Source organism: Aphelocoma coerulescens, chromosome 2 (assembly GCF_041296385.1).
Source record: "Aphelocoma coerulescens isolate FSJ_1873_10779 chromosome 2, UR_Acoe_1.0, whole genome shotgun sequence".
Taxonomy (NCBI): Eukaryota; Metazoa; Chordata; class Aves; order Passeriformes; family Corvidae; genus Aphelocoma; species Aphelocoma coerulescens.
The window spans coordinates 114,329,841-114,355,654 of NC_091015.1; the positions used below are offsets into that span (position 1 = coordinate 114,329,841).

At 38.6% G+C, this 25,814-nt stretch overlaps 1 protein-coding gene across 2 annotated transcripts in view; it reads left to right on the top strand.

Annotated features, from left to right (window-relative positions):
- The window catches only part of PIEZO2 (piezo type mechanosensitive ion channel component 2), a 292,042-nt gene that overhangs the window by 230,644 nt on the left and 35,584 nt on the right, over window positions 1-25,814 (top strand). Inside the window, exons 26-35 of one of the 2 annotated variants that reach the window (XM_069004418.1) lie at window positions 6,036-6,279; window positions 7,463-7,559; window positions 9,156-9,315; window positions 11,155-11,244; window positions 13,172-13,293; window positions 14,121-14,192; window positions 18,308-18,411; window positions 20,402-20,500; window positions 22,909-23,017; window positions 24,713-24,781. In XM_069004418.1, the coding sequence (XP_068860519.1) occupies window positions 6,036-6,279; window positions 7,463-7,559; window positions 9,156-9,315; window positions 11,155-11,244; window positions 13,172-13,293; window positions 14,121-14,192; window positions 18,308-18,411; window positions 20,402-20,500; window positions 22,909-23,017; window positions 24,713-24,781 (1,166 nt within the window). The remainder of the gene's footprint in view (window positions 1-6,035; window positions 6,280-7,462; window positions 7,560-9,155; window positions 9,316-11,154; window positions 11,245-13,171; window positions 13,294-14,120; window positions 14,193-18,307; window positions 18,412-20,401; window positions 20,501-22,908; window positions 23,018-24,712; window positions 24,782-25,814) is intronic. The other variant, XM_069004417.1, reaches the window with a different exon arrangement.

The following is a 25,814-nucleotide window of genomic DNA, read 5'->3' on the forward strand; positions in this document are numbered from 1 at the left end:
CCTGGACATAGAGCCATTGACCACAACTCTCTGGCTGCACCCATCCAGCCAATTCTGTATTCATTAATAGCCCATTCATCAAATCCATGTCACTCCAATCTAGAGAAATAAGGATGTTGTGTAGGACCATTTTGAAGGTTTTATAGAAGTCCAGGTAGATGTCATTTCTCTATTTGTTGATTTTACAGAGTGTTTCAGTCACTCCATCATAAAAAACCACCAGAGTGGGCAGGCACAGTTTTCCTTTAGTGAAGCCATGCTAGGATCACCTTCTTGTCTTCCATATGGCTAAACACTGCTTCTGTGAAGACCTGCTCCATGATCTTCCCAAGCACAGAGGGAAGGCTCACTTGTCTGTAGTGCCCCAGGTCTTCCTTCCGCCCCTTTTTAAACTGTAACTTCTCTTTGTTTGTTTGTTTGTTTGTTTGTTTGTAGTGTTAGCTGCATGAATCTGTAATGGGAACATGTAGGATGATGTCTCTAAGTATAAACAGACCTTCCTTTAGTATGGCCTGCATAAAAGTTCTTGTGATCTTGAAGGTATCTTACCTTCGTTTGAGCTCTTAATTGTCTCTTTCAATGCTTTCACTATAATGTAGATTATCCCAAGCTTTAGATTATGTTATTTTTGAGAGGTTGCACTGCACATTTGCGATCCTAAATGCCTAATTTGCTTCAAAGAAGCATCAGAGAATAGGTGACAGTACCTTAAGGTGACTAAATCTTTTATTAATAGTTATAAATCTTTAAAAGAAGGACTCTCAAGCTCTGGGTAATCCACTGAATATCTACCTCAGAAGAAAATGTATGTATCTGGGCTCCGTCCAAAACAGTTTGGAACTGAAAGGGCTTTGTCTAAAAACATATAATGTGCTTTTCAATAGAAGTTTCAGAAGGGTCTAAATATTTAGTAACATGGACAAGAACTTCAGGTTCAAACCTTATCCAAGCAAGTGAAATTAATAATGGCATTTCTCCAAAAGTCAGTCAGAAAGAGCCAAACAATGAGAGAAAACAACCTGGTTATGAATAAATTATGAAGCAGAAAAAAAAATTAAAAAGAGTTTTGCTTGGTATTCCTGGGTTTTCTGAGAAGCTTGATGTGTATTTACTGCTATGTAAAAGAATGGCAGCTGCAGACCAAAGCACCGTTTCTGAAGTATCACTTCCCTTGAGAAGATACTAGTTGGTCACTGTTCTAGTAGGCATGGATAAAAAGCTTTTAACTGCAATATAAACAGTGGCAGAACAAGAACATATTTCCAAAATGCTTCATTTTCTTCTCTCTGGAGAAATACTTGATTTCAACAATGATAAATACAGTATAAGTAAGAGATTTCCTGAAATTTTCTTGTCTTTCCACCCCCAGATTTCTCAGGGGATAACGTGCTTGACCCCAAGAGAGTGCACATCCAAAGGACTTTGAAACAGAAATAAGAACAAAGAATAGAAATAGGAGCTTTTAGAATGATACAGGATTTAAAGCAACCTCACTGAGGATAATCCTTTCCCACAGTCTCTAATGCTGGAAAATTCTCATTTCAGTTCCCAAGAAGTTTTCAGATGTTCTCCTACACATTGTCAGAGAAAAAAAGCTTGGGATTGTAACCCGCTTTTTTCCACTTAAAAGCAGAAAAAGTCATTGAACTGTCCCCTTTAATACCTGTCCTCTGAGAATCATCAAGAGGGGAGTCAGCAAAAATGTCTGAAAGGCAGCTCTAATGCCAGTCTTGGAATTGTGTTCCAACTTAGGTTAGTGAGATAGGACCTGCAAATGAACATTACAGGCTTCCTGTCATATTTGTTATTTAAAGCAGATAAACATTCTGTTGCTAATAAAATGAGCCTCAACAAATAACACAGTTGTGAATTTGGGTATTTTTAAAGTGGATGTAAGCATGAAAGAAGGACTTTACTGGTAAGAAAGTAATAGTAAAAGAATATCAATCCTTGGAGAGGGTTTAACAAAAATAGTAGGAACACACAATAGTGGCATCCACAGCACTAGATTTGAAGAAGTCCATTGCAATAAAGGAGCTAGGTTTCAGAAGATTGGATTTTGCTGTTGGTGAGGGGAAAATCAGTGAAACTGCCTTCTGAAAGCTGAAATAGAGCTCCAGGGAAAGGCTTTGAGGATGGAAGCTTGGTGAGAAATTAGCAATGTTGGGATTAGAAGGGGAAATGAGCTCTGATACAGACTGCTAAGAGAGTAAGGAATGGAAGAAGGAAGACATTTGGGAGTAGGTGTAGCTTACAGAACACGTGTATAGGGACAATATGTCTGGAGGAGAGAGAGGAGGTAGTTATCAGAAGAGGGCTACAGGGGAGCCTTGGAGGTGAGTATCACACTCAAAACAAAGCAGGGGGCTGCTGAGGGAAAACAGTGAAGCTACATTACAGCAGCTCCTCCAGCATGAGAAGCTTTGAGCTCCATCCATCACCACAATAGGCTCTCACCAGTGTGTAAGAAGTGTGTTCTTCCCCTAAATTTCAAAGCACTGGCTGAGGACAAATACCTTTCCTGAAAGGGGTTATTGGCTGCAGCATCAGCACCTCTTGGTGCCTGCAGGCAGAGGGCCAGAGACTAGACTGGTCATAGCCTAACACATCATGTTACATGCCAGGAAAACAACTACACCTAGAGCAATCTCTCTGCAACAGGCTGGATTGTATTACAGTTAAAAATTAATTCCTGTGGAAATAAAATAGTGAAATAATCATGGTAAGACAAATAAAACTTAAGAAAAGCAGATAATTTGATATAGAGAGCCATCTGAGGTTACGATAGCTTTGATGGATGTGTGGAATGAACTTCAGACTTTGTCTTCCTTGATTTTGAGCAAATTGATACTGTAATTTTTTCCAAAATGTTTTCCAGAGTATTAGTGGGTTCTACTAATGACATGGCTGGAAAACCAGTGGGTTTTATTTCTCATTAATCTCTCCGGTTTCTTCTTTGTAATTTCTCATTCAGAGGCTGTCATGCTACCAAAAGCCATAGTTTTTTGATGCTTTTGGTGCACTGGTGTAGTGGTTAATCTTCCTCAGATGTGTGACTATTCCTAGCCTCCCGCTCTACTCTCCCACCTTTCTGCATTCATCACACCAGCACTGAGTTGGTTTGGAGGCTGAATGGGCGGAAAAGTATCCCTTCCTTCTGTCCTCCCTCAAAATAAATAGGCTTTTGCAATTTTTTTTCTTGAAACTGTTTCAAAGAGCCAAAGCCAAAAAAGGGGCTGAAATGCAGAGCTGAAGGAGTGAAGGGGAGTGGGATTGTCCCCTTGGGAACCAGCTGTAAGGATTTCTAAGGTGTGTTGTCAAATATCACATCCTGAGGGTGGCCTTTTGCTCTTGGTGAATGAATGGAGATTTAAAGAACATTTAGAAAATGTGGGTTTGGAAGATTTAAATGACATTAAACTAATGGTCTGTGTGGTCTGCAGTGAAAGCATAAAATTGCAGTGTATTCTATCCAAGGTTAAGCATTTTCTCCTGTCTGTGTAGAAGCTTTTTAAAAGAGGGTAAGCACCTTTACTGTCCTGATGGGTTTGTGTAGGGTCTTTTAACTGCTGGGGTGCCTTTGTCCTTCAGCCTCCCACTGTTGCATTATGATCCCAGAGCAAGGAACTGAAAGTCCTCACTTCCTAACTTTCTGGGCTTTGAGGCAGAATTTAAAGATTTACATATGAGAACGTGTCAAATGATTTGAGAAGCAATATGTTGAGAACTCCCCACCAAGACATGTCTTTGTACCTGCTCTTACAGCACTTGACCTACCCATATCAATATGAACAATTAATGAAAATTAGGGGCATGCATGACTCTACACTGTAACAGACAAGATTTTGCATATTGTAACTGAAAGAAGCATGATTTCAGGGACATTTTTATCTACCTGAAAGAACTTGAGTGGTTCTCTCCATAGTGTTCAATGTGGCATTCTTCTTGGGATAGCACAGAAGTACCTTGGATGGTTGGTGATCTTCATTGGTTAGGTGTGTCCTGGCAGACTTGTTCAAACACCATTTTGTAAGATTTCCACTCCAAAATGAATTATTGGGAGCCACTTTTATTGTTGGACTTGCTTGCAACTGCACAGTTATTAAAGTCAGAATGCTTTCCATCTTTAAGGACTACATTATTTGTCACTTAACACAGCAGTATTGCCTCCTGCCCTTTGAGAAGTTTTTCTTTACATCCAGTTTTGTAGTTTGGTTGGTTTAGAGATGCCCAAAGCTATTATATTTAGTGTATATTTTGGCTGTAAAAAGAACAGATGTATTTAGTATTTTAGATGACTACTAAAATACAGCAAATGGCTACCATTATTCTGAAAAAAAAAGCTAGATTGCTGTCCTCTTTTTCATATTCTCTCTAATTTCCAGAAGTTTTAATCTAAGAGTGGTGTCTTCTGTGCTGCTGACTGTGACTCAAGCAAATTCCATGTGTATAGGTTGGGAAGTTTGGAATGAGACAGTCCCAGTTGTCTCTAAGAGTCAGAGTTCATTTCTTTTGAAGAGTGTTAAGATATTGCTGTTTTTTTGATCAATTTGGTTCTATTTTGGGCTTTTCTCAAAAGTTGCTGATGCATTTTGTTGGTAGCAAAGGACATGGAGCAGTGTCAAGAAAGTGATCTCTTCCTATCCATCCCACACACCAATAGTTATTATTAAAGGAATATCAAACTGAATATTATTTTCTGGAGAAAAAATGAGTGCACCATTTCCAGTGCATATTAAGTTAATGAAGACCTCTTTGACTGATATCTTCCTTACTTTCCAAGTGCATATTGATTCTTTGTTAATGTTTTATCACCCAGAACCCAGTAACATCTCCAAAGTCATGATATTTTTAGATTTCACAGGCAGTAGATTACAAATTTCTTAAATATTCACAGGAAATAAACATAAATGAGCTTTCTTGTTACCTTTCATTAAATACCTCTCTGATGAAATATGTAATACAGGCCTATAACTGTAGGACTATAAATACATACTCCTAGAAAGTTCTGAGCCTGAGAACATCAAGCAGCAGGGGCCTTTTTATGTGGCTTCATACAGTGCATTTAGTTCATTTACTCCTTACATGGTTTGGCTTAGGTATACGTGCACTCCTGTAGCTCTGTCTCCCTGCCTGGTTTCCTGACAAATGTAGTTTTGCAGCCTGGGTGAGCAGACTCTGAAAACACAGTTAGATTTGGAATCAAAACACTGTAAATGGGAGGAAACTAAGAATTAGTTGGTTTTGCAGTGTTTAGCTATATGTAGTACTTGGTATTGCCTTTGGCAGATATTCTTGTTTGAAAGCTCACTGAGTCAATATTAAGTCAAGATTTTAAGGAATCTGAAAACACCAAATTGTTTCTCTCTCTTTCCCACTGTGGGCCAGGCTGATTTCAGATATCTCCATCTCACAGCTTCCTGGAAAATGTTTCAGTAAATTCTATCACATTTCTGTTCTCTAGAAACCTTTTACCCCTCAAAACTTTTGCAGTTGATCTCCATTAGAGAAAGATATTTTTAGCAGCTGTCTTTGAAAACTAGCCTTTTGACCAGAATTCCCTAGAAGTCATCAATAAATATGGAATTGCTTGCAGGGGTGTACTGTAGTTGGCTTTTTAAAATAGATTTGCTATACTACTTCTCAGACTTCTTAAAAGATGACCTCAGACAGCCTTTAGATCGCATATATGGCATTGCCAGATAATATCCCTCTACCATGAAGTTTTGTGAGAACAGCTTTTGTCCCCTTCCATGATACAAGGCTTGATCCTGCAGCAAGCACAGTGCCCTGACCAGGTGTAGCAAGTGCTTACACACAGGAAAGAGCTGGAGTGGAGTGTATGAGCTGGGCAGACCTGTGCATGAACCAAACCCCCTGACCATGGTGTTAGTGCTGAGCACCTGCACAAATGTTGAAGTGTGAGAATGCCCAGAAGACCTTAGGCTCAAGTGTCAGCCAGTAGTGCAGAAAGGGGAAAGATAACATTGTCCTCAGGAAAAAATGGTAACTTTTTCTCCTTATTTTACTTCCAGGTCCTACTTAGACATGTATAAGGTGATAATATTTAGTTACCTCTTCTGGTTTGTGCTTACCATAATTTTCATCACGGGAACCACAAGGATCAGCATATTCTGCATGGGCTACTTGGTGGCCTGCTTCTATTTCCTTCTCTTTGGTGGAGACCTGTTGCTGAAGCCCATTAGGAGCATTCTGCGTTACTGGGACTGGCTGATTGCCTACAATGTCTTTGTGATCACCATGAAGAACATCCTGTCGGTAGGTAGCTCTTGTCTTTCCTCTGCCCTCAGCACTTCAGCTTCGTTGGAAATGTGCACAGTGCATTGAGTGGTCATTAAAAATCCTTTTTCAGGACCACAGCCCTCTGCAAGCACAAAGCAGTCTCCATTTCAATTCAGCATTGCTACGGAAGGGCAGTGCTTATCCATCATTGGAAAACGTGTGCCCATGTACTCAATTGGGCTCTGTGAAAGCTCTCAAGCTGTTTTCAAAGGGCCAGATTCTGGTTTCTTTGCCTAATAAAGTCTCTCCTTAGAAGTCTTGTGAAAATCTCAGTGGAGTGAAAATTGAGTAAGAAGTGCAAGATTAGTCATGTTGATAAATAGTGCACATTTAATTAGACAATTTATTTAAATAATTTTCAAACCTAGTACGAGAGGCAGTCCTGTGATGTAATGTAATTAGTAAGGTTGACTACAAACTTACAAACTCCAGTACTGTTTCCTTTAGAACTTGTGTGAAATTCAGGGGGAAACAGATGTATTTAATAATTAAATGTTAAATTCTTCTGCAAAATATTAAATATTTTCTTGCATAGTTAACTCTTTTCTATATATTCTTGCAGTGGCGCTGGTAAGTGATTAAGACAAGCCAGTAATTTCAATCTTTTTGAAAGATAAATTTAGATTTATTCCTGGCAATTGCTTTTTAGCTTTGAACATTTTTAGTGCTGGACTGCAAAGAACAGACATTTTTCTTTTTACATTTATTTAAGTCACTATATTGAAATAAAATTGATTTATGGGTGGTTTGAATTTGCAAATGTTCTAAATGCTTACATATGTCCTTCATTTTATGCTTGGGAATTCAGTGGAGCTTGTCCATGTATGTATGTTTGCAGGGTTAAGTCAGTGATTTATAAAAGTTGCTTAGTTGTCACACTGCATCATATGCCAGATGTGTCCCTTTCTGTGCAAAAGCACAAACAAACCCCACATACCTCCTATCTCACTGATATTCAAAACCCCAAATTCTAAGAGTAGTTTGTGTGTCACTGGTAAAGCCACTCTTTCTTCCAAACTCTTTTAGTAATGAGAATAATTTGACCACCCTTGGCTGTATTATTTCTCATGTAATTTAAAAAGATGCATTTTTTCTTATTTTTACTTCTGCTTTACTTTCTTTTTATCTTGTTATATGAAACTGTCCTTTTACTTTGCAGATAGGAGCATGTGGCTACATTGAATCATTAATTGAGAATAGTTGCTGGGTGATTCAGGCATTTAGCCTGGCTTGTACAGTTAAAGGCTACCATATTCGTAAGTATAGCTTATTTTTCTCCATAATTTTCCATAAATAAAGAATCACCTTTAAAAGCTTCTGCTGTATTTAAGTTCTGCCTTCCCTTGACATATTACCTTTTGAAAAATCTTGAGCTAAAATGTCAGCTCACCATCACTGCAAGGAGAGAGCACCTTTTCCCAGCTGCAGTCCCTGTGTGGCGTGTGGACTCCGGCTCCTCCCTATGTAGCAGGGTTCAGTGGTTCAAAGGGTGAACCAGTTCAGCTCACTGAAATGGCATGAAAGTGGTAGTTTTTCTGCATGCATAGTGAGTTTAGGCAGTTTTTTCCTTTTGATTATTGTCATGTGGTGATAAAAGGAATGGAGTGGATAATATCTGTGGATGGAGGTGAGAGAAAGGATGAATGAAGTATGGAGAGCAAAACCCTTCACCTCTCAGTGAGCTATTAATTTGTCTCCATTTTGTCCTGACACCCTGGATTAGCAGTTTGAAAACACCTGGGGTTTTCTTAGTGTTGTTTGGGTTTGATTTGGCTTGATTTGGGTTTTTTTCTGAATTTAAAGAACTGTTTCATCCTAGTGAGTCTGCAGCAAAATTCTGAATTCCTGTCATCATGATTGATCCTAATAGGTAAGTGTGGAATAAGGGAAAAGAAAGTAAATATGAAGATGCAAATTCACAGGATGAAAGGTGTGCAGGAGTTCTTGTGTTATCCAAAACCTTTTGGGCAGCAACAGAAGCTTAGACACAGATTTTTGACCCCCCCAGGGGTTGGCCACAACAGGCTTTGAAGCTCTTGGAGTTTGACCTTCCAGAGCTATTAGATTGGCTTGCTTGCTCAAAAAACCAGCTTCGAGCCAGAGCCTGTCCCTTGAGTCCTTCTACTGCCTTCTATAGGGCAGCATAGGCCATGTAGTTTATAGTCCAGCTCCACAAAACCCAGTTTTAATTTTTTAATATCCCCAAGAGAACTGTCTTACAGAGAATAAAGAAAGAAAGAAATAGCCCAAGCCAAAATCTAGAGGTAGGAGGAATGGGATTTCCTCTCTCCCTGTCTCGTCCTACCCCAAAGGAAGCAGTTTTGTGGTTTCAAATATTTCTTCTCTTATGCAATGGAAAGGAACATTGAACTGAGTTGTGGAGAGGAAAAATAAAAATATTAGATGGTGGCAGTCAAAAAGTAATTTTGACAAAAATAAACCACTCTTTCTCCTCTTGATAGTGTTCTTAACTTAAAAATGAGGGGAAAAGTCACTTTGAAGAGAAGAAAAAATTGAAATATGCCATTTCAGGAAACACTGAAATCAAATAATTCAGTGTAACAAAAAATATGCCTTTTCCTTTCTTTGTTTTCAAGTACTTACTAAAGTAGGGTGGATTTATATGCAAATGGTTCACTTCTGATGAATTCTCAATTGTCATGGGACATCACATTGCTGGAAGCTTTTCAGTTTGCTGGAAAAGAAATTATGGTGCACCTCAAATGGAAATGCATGACAATTTTCTTTAGAAAAATCCAATTAAATTAATTCAAATAATTTTAAAGGCTAGGGTTATTTAATTGATTAAACATTATAATAGAGTGCTTAACACTGATGGTGTCTTTTTCCAGCAACGAGCAATCTAGATTGTAAACTGCCCAGTGGAGAAGCAGGAATCATTTGGGACAGTATATGTTTTGCTTTCCTGCTGCTGCAAAGAAGAGTCTTCATGAGTTACTACTTCCTCCATGTGGTTGCAGATATAAAAGCTTCACAGATCCTAGCATCAAGGTAAAACAGAAAATCTAAAAGAAATTAAATTAAACAGCTCAAATCTCTCATAGGGACAGTAATTACTTACTGATTATGATAGGTAGTACCAAAACAGTCCTTTAAACATTGATTTAAACAATCCATGACCTCAACAATCCATGATTTAAACAATCCATGACGTTTAAACAATTCATGACCTCAAACCCACCTTTGACAAAGCACACACAAGAAAGAAAATTAATTGAGAATATAATAGAAATTAAACCATACTTTCTACTATCATCATACTAGCATCAGAATATCATCTGCTGCTCCTGTTAAAAGCTCTGAAAGTTCATGTGTGTTGCAGCATTTTCTCAACATCGATATGCATGAGGGAGAATGCCAGAGTTTCTAAGTCCTGGAAAGAAAATATTCTGCTGTCAGAGCCTGTTTGAGACAATTGTCCTTAGAAATCCCATCTCAAGAAACATCGCAGGAGGAGGAAGACAGGAAAGTTCTAACATCTGGCTTAGGAAGAAATGGGAACACTTTTGGGAAGTGTCGCATCCCTGAACACTGACTAGGTTTGGCAAGGAAGTGTTAACCTCGTTGGGCCTGTTACACTGCAGGCATCTACTCATAGCCATCACTAGCACAAACATTCTTCTGGTTCATAATAAGAAGGCAGATGAGGAATGAAATTCTGGTTTTAATTTCCATAAGGTTTCTAAGAAATCACTTTTGTTAATATTGGATTAAATGTATTGTGGCTTTTTTCCCCCCTCAAAAAACATACGGACATTGATTTCTGACTGTGTTTCAGGGCAAAATTTGGCTTGCGTGTTCTGAAAGGATGTAGTTTTTATCTTCCTCTACCAGGGATCATTTTAAGAAGGGGACATGTTTAGCTGCCTATAGTAAACAAAATTCAGCACTGTAAAGAGGGCTAACAAAAATCCTATACCTCAACCCCACATTGCATCTCTTAGGCTTTTGTTCTGGGGTGAATTTTAGTGCTGATGCCCAGTTTTGCTGGATATGGCCTTTATGTAGATCTTTCAGTGTGCTGCGTTCACAGGGAAAACAGCATAAAGCAAAATCATGAGTATCAAAACACCTCCTATATCAGGAAATGTGCATCCAGAATGAAAGAGTAGACTTCTAAAATTACAGCTTTTCTTACTGAATACCTGACAAAAGAAAGGCTTCTTCTAGGCTATTTCTAGACTACTTCTTTGAGAGAGAATTTGAGACTCTTTAAAAGCCTTCAAGAGCTCATGTGCGAGTTAGGAAGAATAGCCAAGACATCCAAATCAGTGAGCTGGTTACATTTCTAATGTAATGGGGTGAGAAGCCATATTCTTTTGTCACACTTGCTCAAGGGTTTGTATTGTCAGATCAAAAGCACCACAGTTTTCAGCAGATAAAATGAAGCTGAATCTATGCTTGCCATAGCCCTGGATAAAGCTGGACCTTGCTCACAAATTCCAGGAGGACTGAGGCAGGGGATTGAGGTGATTATAATGCTGAAATGACTATACAGAAATACTGGAGGTATGCAAGAAAATCTTCCTCAGCCTTGAGCCTACTTGTGTTTTGTAGGAAACTGAATTCCTTGAGCAGCTGCTAGAGGAACTTATGGGCTGAGTAGGGTTCACAACATTTGGCCCCAGATGTTAAAATGATTGGCTGTAAAGGTGTTACTATTTTAGAGCAATTGATTGTTTTCTTCAGGCCCTGGATTAGTTTTGTTTGAGACAGATAAGGTCGTGTATAGAGGGAACATAGAGTTCTGTGTGACTATTTCCCATAAGGAAAACTTAGAAACATTTAACATGTCGTCTCCTTTTTTCTTCTGCCCCATTTCTGATGTAGGGGTGCTGAGCTTTTTCAGGCTACAATTGTCAAGGCTGTAAAGGCAAGAATCGAAGAGGAAAAGAAATCAATGGATCAACTGAAAAGACAGTATGTATTTAATGCATTTATATATCTCTACATAATTCTATGCATACATATGTACATATTTAACTGATTGCTGGTATGTATCTAGCACTTTCTTTTATACTGGCTTCTGATATTTATCTAGCACTTTCTTTTATAGAAATGCTTTACCATTACTAGAATTCTTTTCTGTATATCTGGTAGCTGTATTCCTGGAAAAATTTGTTTCATGACTGCTCCTTCTGTTTCATTTGTGGTTCCTCCTCTAGTGTTTGAGTGCAAAATATATGTTTACCTTCACTGGAAATATTTGTATTCAGTTTAAGTGGCCTGGAGAATCTTTCTCTTTATACAGCCCAAAAGTCACTTTGATTTCTCTCGCATGCTGCCAACATGCTGCTTTTGTAACTGCAGAAAGCTTTCAGAACTCCTCCACCATGATGCATGGAAAGCTCTGACTGCTTCCTAGCCGTGTCAAAGCCCGCTCATGACAGCTTCTTCCACCCTGTGTAATGGAAGAACCATCAGAAGATTGCAGGGACTGTGTTTCCTACCTATATAGAATCATAGAACCATGGAATTGTTTGAGTTGGAAGGGACCATCAACCCCCCTGCAATGAGTAGGGACATCTTCAATGAGATCAATTTGCTCAGAGCCCCATCCACCTGACCTTGAATGTGTCCGGGGATGGAGCATCCACCACCTCTCTGGAAACCTGCTACAGTGTTTCACCACCCTCATTGTAAAAGGCTTTTTCTTACAGTCAATCTAAAGCAATCCTCCTTCAGTTTAAAACCATTGCCCCTCATCCTCCCAACAGACCCTGCAAAAAAGTTCGGCCCCATCTTTCCTATAAGCTCTCTCCAAGTACTAAAAGGTCTCTCCAGACCCTTTTCTTTAGGCTGAACAGCCCTAATTGTCTCAGCCTTTCCTTATAGGAGAGGTGCTCCATCCTCTAATCACCTTTCTGGCCCTCCTCTGGACTCTCTCCAACAGGTCCCAGAGCTGGATGCAGCATTGCAGGTGGGGTCTCAAGAGAGCAGAGAGGTGAAATCCCCTCCCTCACCCTCCTGCCTGTGCTGGTTTGGATGCAGCCCAGGACACAGCTGGGTGTCCAGGCTGGAAGTGCCCACTGGCTGGGAGGCTCATGTCCAGCCTCTCATGCATCAGCAGCCTCAAGTCATCCTCATCAGGGCTGCTCTGGACCTGTTCATCCCCCCAGCCTGTGCTGGTACTGGGAGTTGCCCTGATCCAGATGCAGCTCCTTGCACTTGGTCTTATTCAACTTCACAAGGTTCCTGTACACCAACATCTTGAGCTTGTCTGAGTCCCTCTGCATGGCATCCCATCCTTCGGCTGTGCCAACAGCACCACACAGCTGGGTGTCATCTGCAAACCGTCTGAGGGTGCACTTGATCCCACTGTCTGTGTCATTGATGAAGGCACTAAAAATAGCACTGGACTCGCAGGGGACACCACTTGTCACTGGTGTCCATTGAGACAAATGATCTTATAGGGTGGAGATGCAGAAAAAATAGTGCAGGAACAGCCACATCCCTGGTTCAGAGTAGGAAGTTTCAGGAAAAGCACTGCATTAGGCAGAAGTCTTTTTTTTCTCAGTGCTTCATTTGTTGTAACTCCTGACAATGATTCTTTCAATTTTAGATGATAATAACATAGTTGAGTGGGAGCAGGTAAAGCAATCGTGATAGCAGGAAACCCAGCTCTCACTGACCGTGGAGTGAGTATCTATGCTTGGTCCTTCCAGCCAGCCCCTTCAGAGCAATGTAACTCCTTCTGTTTAAGGGCAGGATTAGTGACAGTGTGGAATATTTCCCTGCAGAGTATATGTGTGTGTGTGTGTGTGTGTATGCGTGTTTAACACTTGTTTTTCAAGGTGGCTCAAGAAGAATGAAGACATAAATCTAATAAGATTCTTCCTTTCGCTAGAATGGATCGCATCAAAGCCCGGCAGCAAAAATACAAGAAGGGTAAAGAGAGGATGCTAAGCATGAACCAGGAGTCCTCAGAGGGGCCAGAGATTCGGAAGGTTTCTGAAGAAGATGATGAAGGTACCATTAGCTATTCCTGTACCATAGTTGCAGTTGAGTGCTAAGGATCTGATAGATCTGCTAGTTGGACAAGTGATAAATTGTTACTGAAAACTGCCAGCATGTAACAACATTGTTAGCTGAGTACCAGTTCCAGGCTCTATTCAGCCAAAAAAAAAAAAAAAATCTGTGTTATGTACTGTAACAAGATTTAGAGAAAATGGTTTGCTTTGAGGATACTTTTCGTTAATTTCAGGCTGTTGGCAAAGAGCTGAAAAGAGTCAGAGGCTTGTTTTGATAAAAGTCATTATCTATAACCAAGAGTTTTACAAATAGGTAGCACCAACATTTTTCCAGCAATGTTTTCTGGACACTGTTCTGGATTTTTTTCAGTCACTGAAATGTTAGTATACTTTTAAATGTTATTTAAAAACATGGGAACAGATAAAATCATACCTATCTAGTGCCACATTTCCAGCATTGACCTGGGATCAGCACTTACTGGATTTAAAGTTTTTTGGAGCCTGAAATATAAGTGCATTTGAGAGGAGGGAAATTTTTTTCCTCTGTAAGCTACAGTCAACTGTGGCAGTATGTTTTAAAACACAAAATTCAACATTTTAGCTGTTTTAGAGTGGAATGCTGTTTTAACTTCTGCATAAACCAGAGTCTTTCTGCTTAGTGGTTATGGTTTTGAATTATTTTAATATTAAATGTACTCAGTAGACCTGACATCTGATGTGCTCATGAAATTTTAGCTCTTTTGAGAGAAATTTAAAATTATTAATCAGTGTAAGAAATATGTTTCTCATTTTGTAAAATTAATATTTGAACATATTTTATTTTAGGAGATGCAGACAAAGAGAAAGCCAAGGGCAAAAAAAAGCTGTGGTGGCGGCCTTGGGTTGATCATGCTTCCAGTAGGTTTTCTCAATCCTCTTACAAATATGTGGATTTAACCCTTATATCCTTGACCAGAATGAAGGCATTCCCATAGCCTGTTTGTTTTATGCCTGATTTTGTGATTGTGACTTGATAGAAGGCTTGGGGTTTTTTTTCACAGAATGATTTCTACTTTCCAATCTTCAGAGAATTTAACTATATTTTGAACTGTGTGTTGGAAGCATAGCTAGCTCATGGTGCTTTGAGCATTCTTAGAAAATATCAAATCAGATAAGCATGTGCCAAAAAGAATCTATCTTGACCTCAAAGGTTTCAACTCCCCAATACTGCAGAGCTCAATGTATTTAAAAATGTGAATGTGAAAGCTTGCCAATGCATTCTAAGATTAGTCATAATTCCTTTTTCATATACACACATCATACATTTTTTTTTTTATGGTTCATCAGTTGTTCTAGTACCAACTGTAGAAATCTGAGTACCACAGTAAGGCAGCAATACTACTCCCAGAACTAGGCTGTGTAGAGCTCAGCTGCATCTCTCTGGTGACACCTTAATGTGTTGTTGATGCCAGTTGTTTTGCTGTCTCCATTTTTTTTGTGTGTGTTTACCTGAGACCAAAAATACGTCCAGCCTTGTGCACAAGAAATAATTAGCATGTGTCACTCATAGAATTGGTGCATTATGATATTTTAATTTGTTTTTAGCCCAGCCCAGTCATATGATAGAGTTCTTTGCTATGTTATGGATTAGGTAGAACAGGAAATCTGAGTAGGCTGCAATCTCAAATCAGATGTCCTTCTATTGGATGTTTGTTGAATGAAATCAGACATGAGCTGTTTAGAAATGTCTGAAGATGTGAAAAAAATACTTAAAATGTAGTGCACTGATCAGAGTTAAATCACAGAACCAGAGAATCACAAAATGTGCTGAATTGGAAGGGACCATCAGGATCATCCAGTCCAGCTCCTGGCCCTGCACAGGACACTCCAAGAGTCACACCCTGTGACCCTGTGATTGAGAACATTGTCCAAATGCTTCTTGAACTCTCAGGCTTGGTACTGTGACCGCTTCCTTAGGGAGCCTGTTCCAGTGCCCAGCCACCCTTTGGGTGAAAAACTTCTTCCTGATATCCATCCTAAACCTCTCCCAACTCAGCTTCATGCCATTAAAAATATGAATGTCTATAATGTGTTTGGTCATTTAGTTTAAGAGCTACTACAAGTCATAATTTTACACATCTACATACTGCTTCATTTACCTATGTGTATTTATTTGTAATTCCAGCAGATACATATTTGCCAGCAGTGTTTAACAGAACATGGTATGTTTATTTCTATCAAGTCACAAGTAAACTGTGCCTCTATTTTTGTTTTTCTAAAGGGCACACTGCCACTTTAGAGAGACCTATCCTTTCCAAAAGCCTGATGAAAATAAAATTCTTGTCCTGTAATTTCATTAAGAACAATGACAAAACAGATAAAAACTATAATTTGTGAATTTTTACTATAGAATTTCAAGCTATGGTGATTTTGAAGGAATGGGATATGGTCTCTTGTTTATTCACCACTGGTTTTGTAGTAAGAAGAACTGCACAGAGAGATACTGACTTTGGCTTTTACTTATTTCATCCTCATTATTTAATGTTCTTAGGTGGCAAGTTGCATTTTGGTATTTAAATATTGAGCATTCCTGGAATTATTTACAGCAATAATGCAAAACCTTGTTGGAAACATCACAGACCCTGATCCTACAACCAGTGGTTTCCTGCCACGTGGATTGCATCCACACCCAGTGAAACATGGCACTGACAGTAGGTGTTCACAGGCATGCAGACTGGGAATAGACTGATATTCCCCACGCATTCTTTTTGGAACACCGCTGCAACTGCAGCATTCTGCAGCATGTGGCTGTTCATCTCAGTAAATGGGTTTGTGGGTGTATATATCTGTATACATTGAAGTCACTCAAGCTTGAAGTTTTTGATTTACATTTTTATTGTTATTTTTATATCACTTGATATAATTTTATTGTGCAGGATACCTCATTTTGTATATCGCAGCAATTGAAACAGTCATGAATTTGAGTAGAACAGATAAAACACATCAGTGAGGATTTCCTCACTGACAGTCACTCACAATCTCCCTCGTAGGGAGGTGTGGTTCCTCCTGTGCTTGTGGATTATTTGTGGAGTCCCACAAAGATCAGCAGGAGTTAGGACCACATGCTAAGATTCTCCTGGGTCACACAGTTGTGTCTGATGGAGTGCAAAAGATGGTGACTGCATCTGTCCTGGGCAGCTCTTTCCCTCTGGACACAAGCAGATGATGAGATTATGCTTTCTCCTACATGGTTCCTCTTCTGCCTCCTCCATCCATCCCATCCCACAAGAAAAGCCTGTACATCCCTTTTCTCAGCAGGAGGAAGCCACATTTTGCAGTACAAGAGGGTTCTCCCAAGTCCAGTCTGGCCATGAGTGGTGTTACTAGTAAAACTTGGTCTCTTCAGGAATCCTTGTAGGTGACTGACACTCCAGTTACTCCATTTTGATGTGTGCAAGAATGCATTATTGCTATTCAATCATACCTCTCTCTTGAGCTGTGAAAGGGGTGTAACTGCTAAGTTGAAGTGTCCCCTCAGATACAGTTTAACCTAAAAATTTTGTAGGGAGATCAAAGTAGGTTGATTCGCTGCCAGCTCAGGCATTCCAAGCCTGGCTGAGTGCTGCTCTGAGCCTTTACAGAGCTGCACTGCAGTAGAGGTTTTCCCTAATGTCAAACCTTACCCAGCTGATCTGCTGTGCTGGCAATTTCTGTTGCTGACTACAAGATACCTTTTCATGAAGGAGAACTGCAGACTACTGGCTCTTAAAATGCTTTCATCTCTTCAACACATTTTAAATGGGCATTCTTGGAAGACTCAGCACCAAAAAATTAATTTGTTTCCAGGAAATTTCCAAACTTTCTTTTCACCTCAGTGCAACAATTAGAACTGCTGATGTGGACTTTCTGTCCCTCTGCAGGGCATTCATTGATGCTAAAAGTCATAACTAGGCACATGAGGCACAGAATTCCCTCTGTGAGGGAGTTTTAGATGCCAAAGTTATGCTCCAAAGATCAATTCTGGCAAATTTCACAGAGTGCTTAGAGGTTTGTAAGTAGTTATGTGTGGTCATTTGTTCACACAGGATCTGTCTAGAATTCAAGGTATGATTGAATTACAATTGTCACTTTTCCAGAGACCTTTAATGATGGATAAATATAATTTTATATAAATATGTATTGCTCCATACATCCAGATTTTGTAAATTTTCATCTAAATAACTGTTCCTTCAAATATTTCAGTTTAAAGGTGGAAATTATTTACCAGTTTTCACTGCTGATTGTAATGCTGTGATTTTTATTTTTCTCTTGCTCATTACCTTATTTTTATTTCTTTTGTTTCCCTTGTTTGTTCATGTAGGCCTGTTGCCATCTGAAAAATAAAAATACTGCTTCTGTTCAAGGATATAAGGCCTAGCTTAATCACTGTGTACCTACACCGTATCGAGGTTTCAGAATCTTTCTGAATCCATGGGCAAAAAATTGAAACTCATTTGCAATCATGTTAATAGAATCCAAGTGATTTGTTTTAAACAAGCCAAGGTTTTCCATTACCTCATCAAACTAATACCATTCCATTGCCTAGTTTAAAGGATTGCCTCCGTGTTTTAAAGAGAAGTTCTGTATTTTTTGTCCAGTGGTATTGTTCATGTAAGTTCATATACTGACCTGCTGGGCCTTTTTTACTCCCTCAAATAATCATAAGTCCTCAGTAAATTTAGACTTATTTGTCTTTTTTTTTCTAAAAATGCAACCTTGTAACTTGGTAAACTTCAATCCTTTTCTTTACATTTTCTTCTTATAGGGATGCTTTCCTTAGTTCTTGTATAGTTCTTATTCATGCCCAAAGTATTGCAGACTAACATCAAATAAATGGCCTGAGACCTTTTAATCTCTTGCTTCTTGTTGGGGTTTTAGGAGCTTCACCTCTCCTGGTTATAAATTTTTAAATGACTGCCTACCTGTTCATAGGTCTTGGGGGAGTTGAGAATAGAACTTTTCAGAAAAGTAAGAAAATATTTTGTTTCACTTAGTGGTCAGAAGTGGAAATTATTATTTGTTTGAGACGGATAGTGAAGAGGAAGAGGAAGAGGAAAAAAAAGAAGAGGAAGAGCCTCGAAAAAAATCTGCATTTCAGGTACTTTATGGTAATTTGCTTTCTCGTTGACATCTGGAAAAAAAAAGGCACATATGTTAAAGCTGCCAGTTCCTCTAAAGTAGTCCTGAAAGGTATTGGAAATTAAATTTCTTGCCAATTTAAAATATAAGTGTGCCTTATGTTTTAACCATTGCCGAAACTATGGTAGAGTCATCTTCATTCACTTATGCCTGAAGATAACAAAAATGAAAATAAAGTTTAGGAATCCAAGCTTTTCCTTTTTCTCCATTGCAACAAGGACAGTTGAGGAAGCTGACTTGCTTCTGATGCTACTGTGCAATGCCTCCAGTGGTTTTCTAGTTTTGAGGAGAATTTATCATTCCATGAAGAAATAATCCCCAAAATAAGCAGGTTTTCATGGAAAAGAATACATACTTAATTAAAAAAAAATATATTGAACATAGTGGGCCATAGAAATATATCCTTGGGTTCGAAGGAGTTTAACATTTAAAATTACAAAGGAGACCACATCCATTTCTTTGCTTTCAGTGTTAATTATTATACTGGCATTTTTAGTGCCAGACTGTGTTGATGGAGGAGGATATCATAATGTTAAAAAGATATCTGAGGTTTCCTATCTGGGTTCCTCCATATGGACTGGCTGGTGTTAGACAATACCAGATACTGAGTGCAGTGGCTTAAATGAAGAACCTGGGTGAAGAAGTTATGAAATACTCCTGCATCTAGGATTGCTTTTGTTTTCATAAGATTAAAGTTTCACTTGTGAAAGAATATTTGGAAATGCTGCAGAAGTTTTTTGAGTCTTCAAAAGCTTAGGCAAATGAGCAGCTTTTTCCAGCTGAGTATTCCCATCTAGATGCAACCTCACCTCACTGCAGAACTGGTGCATTGCTGAACATTCAACCCAAGCAAGAGCAAGAAACGGCCTCCATGCTTTTCTATTCCCTAAGCCAAAATCTTTTAAACAAAGCTTCCCAGACAACATTACTGAATTACAAGAAGGAATGTTTTGTTTAATTCATTAATACAATGTGCTTTTGGTTTATATACTTTCACTACATTGCATTGCCAGTTGATTACATTCATAAAACTGCCTCCATGGTAATGACATGAAAAAAATTCTGACCTTAATAAGGGAAAAACAAATCTGGATCAAAATAATGTGATAAGTAAGTTTTATTTTCTAGTATTTGCACTATTTTTTAAAATGTATTTTACATTTAACTTACCTTGGACCATAGAAATGGCTCATTTCTAGGTCATTTTTCTTTCTGGTTTTCATGCAGGTATAGAGGAGAGTTTGCATTCTTATTTCTGCTGATTTTTAAAAAAATTGGTGATAACATTCTGTTCAGATGTGCTGGTGCCAAGAACTAAGTTAAAGAGTTCTAAACTTGACATCAGAAGTTAACAGGAGTTTTTCATTTATGCTGGGATTTTGGTTTTTTGTTCATCTCAGTCCTGAAATTATTTGTTTGAGGATGGAGGATCTGTTCATGATTTCAAAATTTGGTCAGATGTTCTGGATAGGTGGCCTGTTCTGCAATATGGGCAACATGAAGATGCTGGATGGCTTTATATGAGCAGAGACTTCTATAGAGCAGAAAACTGGTTTTGTTCATTAAATGTTTGTTCGTCATTTGGTTATCATATCTTATTCACCTTCCACCATCATGCACAAGGTCTTAGTAAAAATACTAGCAAAATGAACTTTGTTGTAGATTCTGTTAAAGAATTATTTTAATTTCTGATCTTTATTTCAGTGTAAATTGTGTTCAATAGTCCCTTCAAGGGTTAACTTGGAGATTTTAAATATTAGAGAACGCATGCAGTTAAGAGTCACATTTTTGAAATTTTAACATGAACAACATAAATGATCTTTTCCTCATATTGAATTTTATGAATGTCAGTTTGTTCTTAGTATTCTAGATACAGTAAGTAAAGAGATCCTTTTTATTAATATTTTCTGCTTTTCTACTAACTACTCTTGCTTTGTCCTTCTTTATAGAGAGCTATTGGAAAATTCGCTTCAGCCATTTTAGCCTTGCCAAAGTCTATCATTAAACTACCCAAAACTATTCTTCAGTATTTAATCAAAGCAGCAAAGGTACTTGACATTTTGCAAATGCTCACTGTGTGACCCACCCCATAGTTCCTGACGTAGTATAAGTATACCTCTGTCCTCATCTGCATTTTTCCTCTTATATGAATGACTTTAAAAAAATGATGACAGCTAAAGTCTCATTCCTAGGAAATGCAATGCATTTCATGATTTGGAGGTGTCAAGTCACAAGCAAAGTGGTCTATCTTTTTTATATGTAGCCACAGAGAGAAAATGCAGACGCAAATTCTTATTTTCTTTGGTACTGATTGACACATCAAGTTGCATGTATCTTATGGACACCGTGGTAATTGATCTCAGAAAGCTGGTGAAAGGTTTGTTAAACACACATTCTTTTCCAAACCCCTTTTTAGCCCTCTTTTTTCTGGCCTGTATCATCACAAAAATGATTTGTTCATCTTCTCTCTTGCCCTTCTTTAATACATTTAGCATTTCCTAGCTTTGGGCACTGTGTATCATTTTCCACTCCATATGTAACATGACTTCTGTAAGAAGTGAATGTTACAGATTGAAACTACCAGCTCCAAAGCCTAAAAGATACTGAACTGAATGTTTGTGCAGTGGTAGAAATCTAAACTAATATATAAGAACACAGTCTGCTCTTAAAATACCCACTGCTTAGCATAAGTTGTTACATTAAATTTAGTCAAATGCCCTTTCCTAATTCTAATTTTCTACCCCCTTCCAAGTCTGCCTTTTACCTCTAATTTCTTTATTCACACTGTGATTGTGCCTGGTGTACACTTTCACAGTTAAGTGACAATAGAAGATGTTGGCAGTTTCTGACTTCCAGTAAGTTAATATGCTATTAATTAATTTAAGTATCACCATTCCCCCAGATCACCTTCATTAGAAAACACCTATTACCAAGCAGAGGGAAACCAGGGCCTCTGATGCCACACATTTTCTCATGTGGTGCTTGTTGTGAACAACTCAGATATATAAAAATAAAGGTAAAGACTTTGAGAGATTTGGAAGAGGATCTTCTTTTCAACAGTACCAGAATAATTTTCTCTCCAAGGCTGTATATATTCACAAAACAAAACAAAGTATTTTTCCCTTCTAAATTAATTTAATGTCAGTTTAACAGTTTTAAAAGAATACTTCAAATGTTCCAAAGCAATTTGCATAGGAAAATTCTGAGAGCATAAATAAACTAAATAGAAATTTTACCATTCTGTCCTATGAGGGGCAATTCCAGCTTCACTGAGATACACGTGTGTTGTTGTCACTGTCTGCATGTTTGTGATGTGAATTGATTAGATAGAACTGTTTTGTTACTGTGCTTTTTCAGCCTCTTGCCTGCATCTGTGTGCTTCCCTTCCTCTGTTAGAGGTCTGTGTTGCTTAGAAATAGAAGACAATTGAAGATAATCACCATTTTTCAATGAAGACCTTTAAATGAGCAAAAAACCACCTTTTTGCCCTAAAGAGCTGCGGAGAAGATAAAGTTACTTTAGTTTCTGTTATTGACATACATTTTATGTCACATAGGGATAAAAGATACAAGTTTTGTTCCTTTTTCTCTGTAACCTTCCTTCAAAGATTAAGTAGAAATATTAAAACAGTTACTTTCCGGTACTTTTTTTTTGCCTTTTTTTTACCCCCACTGCTCTATAATTTATAAATAATTTGGGCCAATTCCGTGCTGCATGCAGTCATACAGGTCAACAGACTGTTGATCTGTCAGTGCTGTGAGTAGGATTTGGTCCAATAAAATACCCTGGAAAACTAGGTAAGTATTAATGTCTTCCTTTTACAACTGGAAAAACAGTAGCAGAAGGATTCATAAGTGACTTATCTGAAGCAACAAAGAAGGGCATTGTTAAAATCAGGAAACAATCTGAGGAATTCCTGACTGCCAATTTTGGGACTGTGTATAAATAACAAATCTGTAAACTCTCCACTGGGACTTACAGAGGGGCAAAAAGTATCTAAGCTGCGAAAAGTACGCATTGCCTGTACAGGGATACCTCTACATCTTTTGATGCTTTAATTAGTGGATTGCAGCACTTCCTCTAAAAGTTTTCTTTGCTCTGCATCTTGCCTGTAAAATGATAAAGTAGAAATACAGACTGGAGAGATTCGGACAAGGTAGCCCATATGCACAAAAATGTACTAATTCCCAAAGTTCTGAGCATGAATTTTTGTGGGTTCTAATGAAACTTGGGTCACCCACAAGTACTTTCACATTTGGTTTTACACTTACAAAAATAGCACATGAAAACTCAGCAGATCCACAGGAGAGGTGTTTGATTTGGGATTAAAAATATTTCCTTGTCCCTGCAGGTTTGAATACCTTTACTAAAATTATATAGTCCTGCTTGTAGCTTATTCTGTGGCTTACTCTCAGGACATGAGGAACTTTGATACTAATGAATTTTTTCCTTCCAGTTTGTTTATCAAGCCTGGATAACTGACCCTAAAACAGCTCTACGACTGAGGCGCAAAGAGAAGAAAAGTTTTGGGAAAGAGAAGCGAAGGCGAAAAGGATCTGGGGATGGTATGTAGCCTTTTCCATTTGAAAAAACCAATATTAACTATTGCCTGTTGTATCTGGTAGTGAAAGGCAGATGAGGTTTAGAGGACAAGTGCCCTCAGTGCTGGCTAGGAGCTAGAAAAATGAGTGAACTTTGGCTGTCTGTCTTTTCCTGCACCAACTCATATCAAGGTCAGCCATGGCCTTGTCCTTCTGTTCTGTGTAACACACTTTGAGGGAGGTGAAGGGGAAGATGGGATATATGTATTTTCCATGGGGTTGCAAGAGATGCCCAGAACTTTTGGTAAGTAGGAAGATTCAACACATTGCAGAAAACATCAGCTATGTGAAAATGTTTTGGGGAGTACTTGCAATAGTAAATTGTAAAGACATAACTTTATAAAGTGAATAACCTGGTAGTTAACAGCATTTCTCCAGAATATAGAAGTGTAAATTCCAGGTGTCTGGCCAGAATCAGGAAGAGCAAGGACATTAACCTTTCACTCCCTCATCTCCTAAAAAAGTTTATCTTTCTGTGCAGGGGTTTCTAGAGTTCGTCAAAGTCACTCTTTTCAATGGTAAAGTCATGTGTATTCCCAGGGAAAGGTGTTGAAGAACTATTTCATGAGGGAGTTCCTGAACAGCTGTAGTTCAAGTGGAGCTGTAAAAAAAAATTCAATTAAATAGCCACATATTATTTCTTTTGTCTACATTTGGCCTATATTGTTCCTTAAAGAAGCTTGAGTTGATACATGAGGAAGAATATAAAGAAATGTTTTAGAGATGTTTTTGACTTTCCACGTTGTACTCACTGAGAAACCCAAATATCCACAAACACCTAAATTCAGTAGATAGCAAAAGGAAAACTGTTACTGATTTTGTTTGGGTTTTACTGGGAGTGTAAAATAATTTATGGCTCTGAAAAAAAAAGAAGCAATGTTTGTAAGTGGTTTATATATCTTCTTTTTTTTCTCCTTTTCTAAGCTAGAAAATGGAAATTCAAAAGCTTTTCTGGTCAGTATAGATGGGGAAGAGAAGGGCTCATACAGGCTTAATCAGCTGGATATTTCCTCCATTTGGCCCCTTCACCTGTCAAAAAAGGAGCTTTAGAATTGGGCTTCTGCCACTAAAACCATAGCTGCAGTTACTGGGCATTAGATAGAAGGAGGGTCACTTATTTGTCCTTCACTTCTGCCTGTGATGCTACAACACTCTTCTGCTACAGGCCTAAATAAATGCATGTGGTGGTGTCAAAACAACTCTGCTGCTTCAGGTCAGCCTGAAGGTCCCACTCAATTCCCTCAGGTTTGGTGGGCCACAGGCAGGATGAGATCAGAGCACTGCCCAGGTTGCCCTTTGCAGGAGATGAAGAAATGAGCTAAAGTGTGAGCCAGAAGAAGGTGAGACTGCTGAGTGTGGCTGAGGAGTGACTGAGAAAGTATCTGGGTTTACACCAACAGATGATCTCGCTCAGCAGCCTACCTAGTAAGAAAATGACACTGCAAATTGCAATAGAGGGATGGTCATCCATGAACACTTTCACTGACAGGGTTGTCCCTTCACTTGGGTGCTTTAGAAATGGAAATATGCTTTCTGTTATGGTGGTAGGTGGGGAACCAGTCACTATTGCTTAGTAACTCTAGCATTTTCTAACTTGGATGGCATTTACACCAGCACTTCTGTAGTTGTAACACTCACTGGTTTGCTCATTGTTTGCAGGAGGTGGCAATGATGCGGACTGTGAGGACAGCGAAGAGGAACCTGTCAAGAAGAAATCTGATGGACCAGGTATGAAGGCAAAACGAGGGTTTCCCTGCTGTTACAATGCACTTGTGACCAGTGGCCTGTCACAGAGACAGCATTGCAATGATCCACTCTGACTGATGCAGTAAGAGCTTCCTAACTGCTATCAGGTTTTCTGCTGCAAGATTTACAAGCCTTGGGTGTAGGAACTTCTAGTTCTGGAGTATTAGCTACTGCACTCACTCTCTAAATACTTCAGTAAATACACCTGCCAGCTCAGACTTGATCACTGCTGTGTATTTTACTTACAGAACAACTTAAGCTAAGATCCCAGACCTGATTGCACACAGTCCTATGTTAAAATCTCCATTGATTTTGAGTGTGTTTCAGCAAGGTTAGTATAATGCTTTTCTTGGTACTTATCCATTCAGCAAGGTAGAGTAATCACCTCTGAAAATTTATATGTTCCTGATCTTACACATTCTCATTCATAATCAGACTTAGTGCAGTTCTGTAAAACAGAAGAAATGCCAGCAGTTTTCAGAATCTTGCCCTGATTCAGTTTTCCTACAAAGAAATATAATAGATCATAAATCCAAGCTTGGCTTCTTGTTTCTAACTGGAGTAAAAGAATAAAACAGACTCTCCTCTTAAGTAAGTCTTCATCATGGCTCACCTTGAGTGAGACTTTGTTGTCAAAAGCTGTATTTCTTCTCTGTATAAAATTGTTTCTCACAGCTCCAGTTAGAATTGTGTCCCTGATGACTCCCAGGGCAGACGATGTTGCAAGGATGTGGGAGATGTCATTTCTATCTCACAAGAGCAGTGGTCTCAAATAAATGATCTGCATTGCTATGAGGATGGGGGGGGTGTTGCTGGGACTTGTATTTGTTACTTACTGGCAATGCAGTTATCTGTGTTAAAACACTGAAGTGAATCACTAAAATGCATCTCTAGGGATGTACTGTTGTTGCTACACAGGAGTTAGGGGAAAAAGATGGAGGTTTATAATTAATTTATATTGGAAATAAAAAAATTAAAGTGCTTTATATATTTGTTGAAATACTTTGGCCATTCC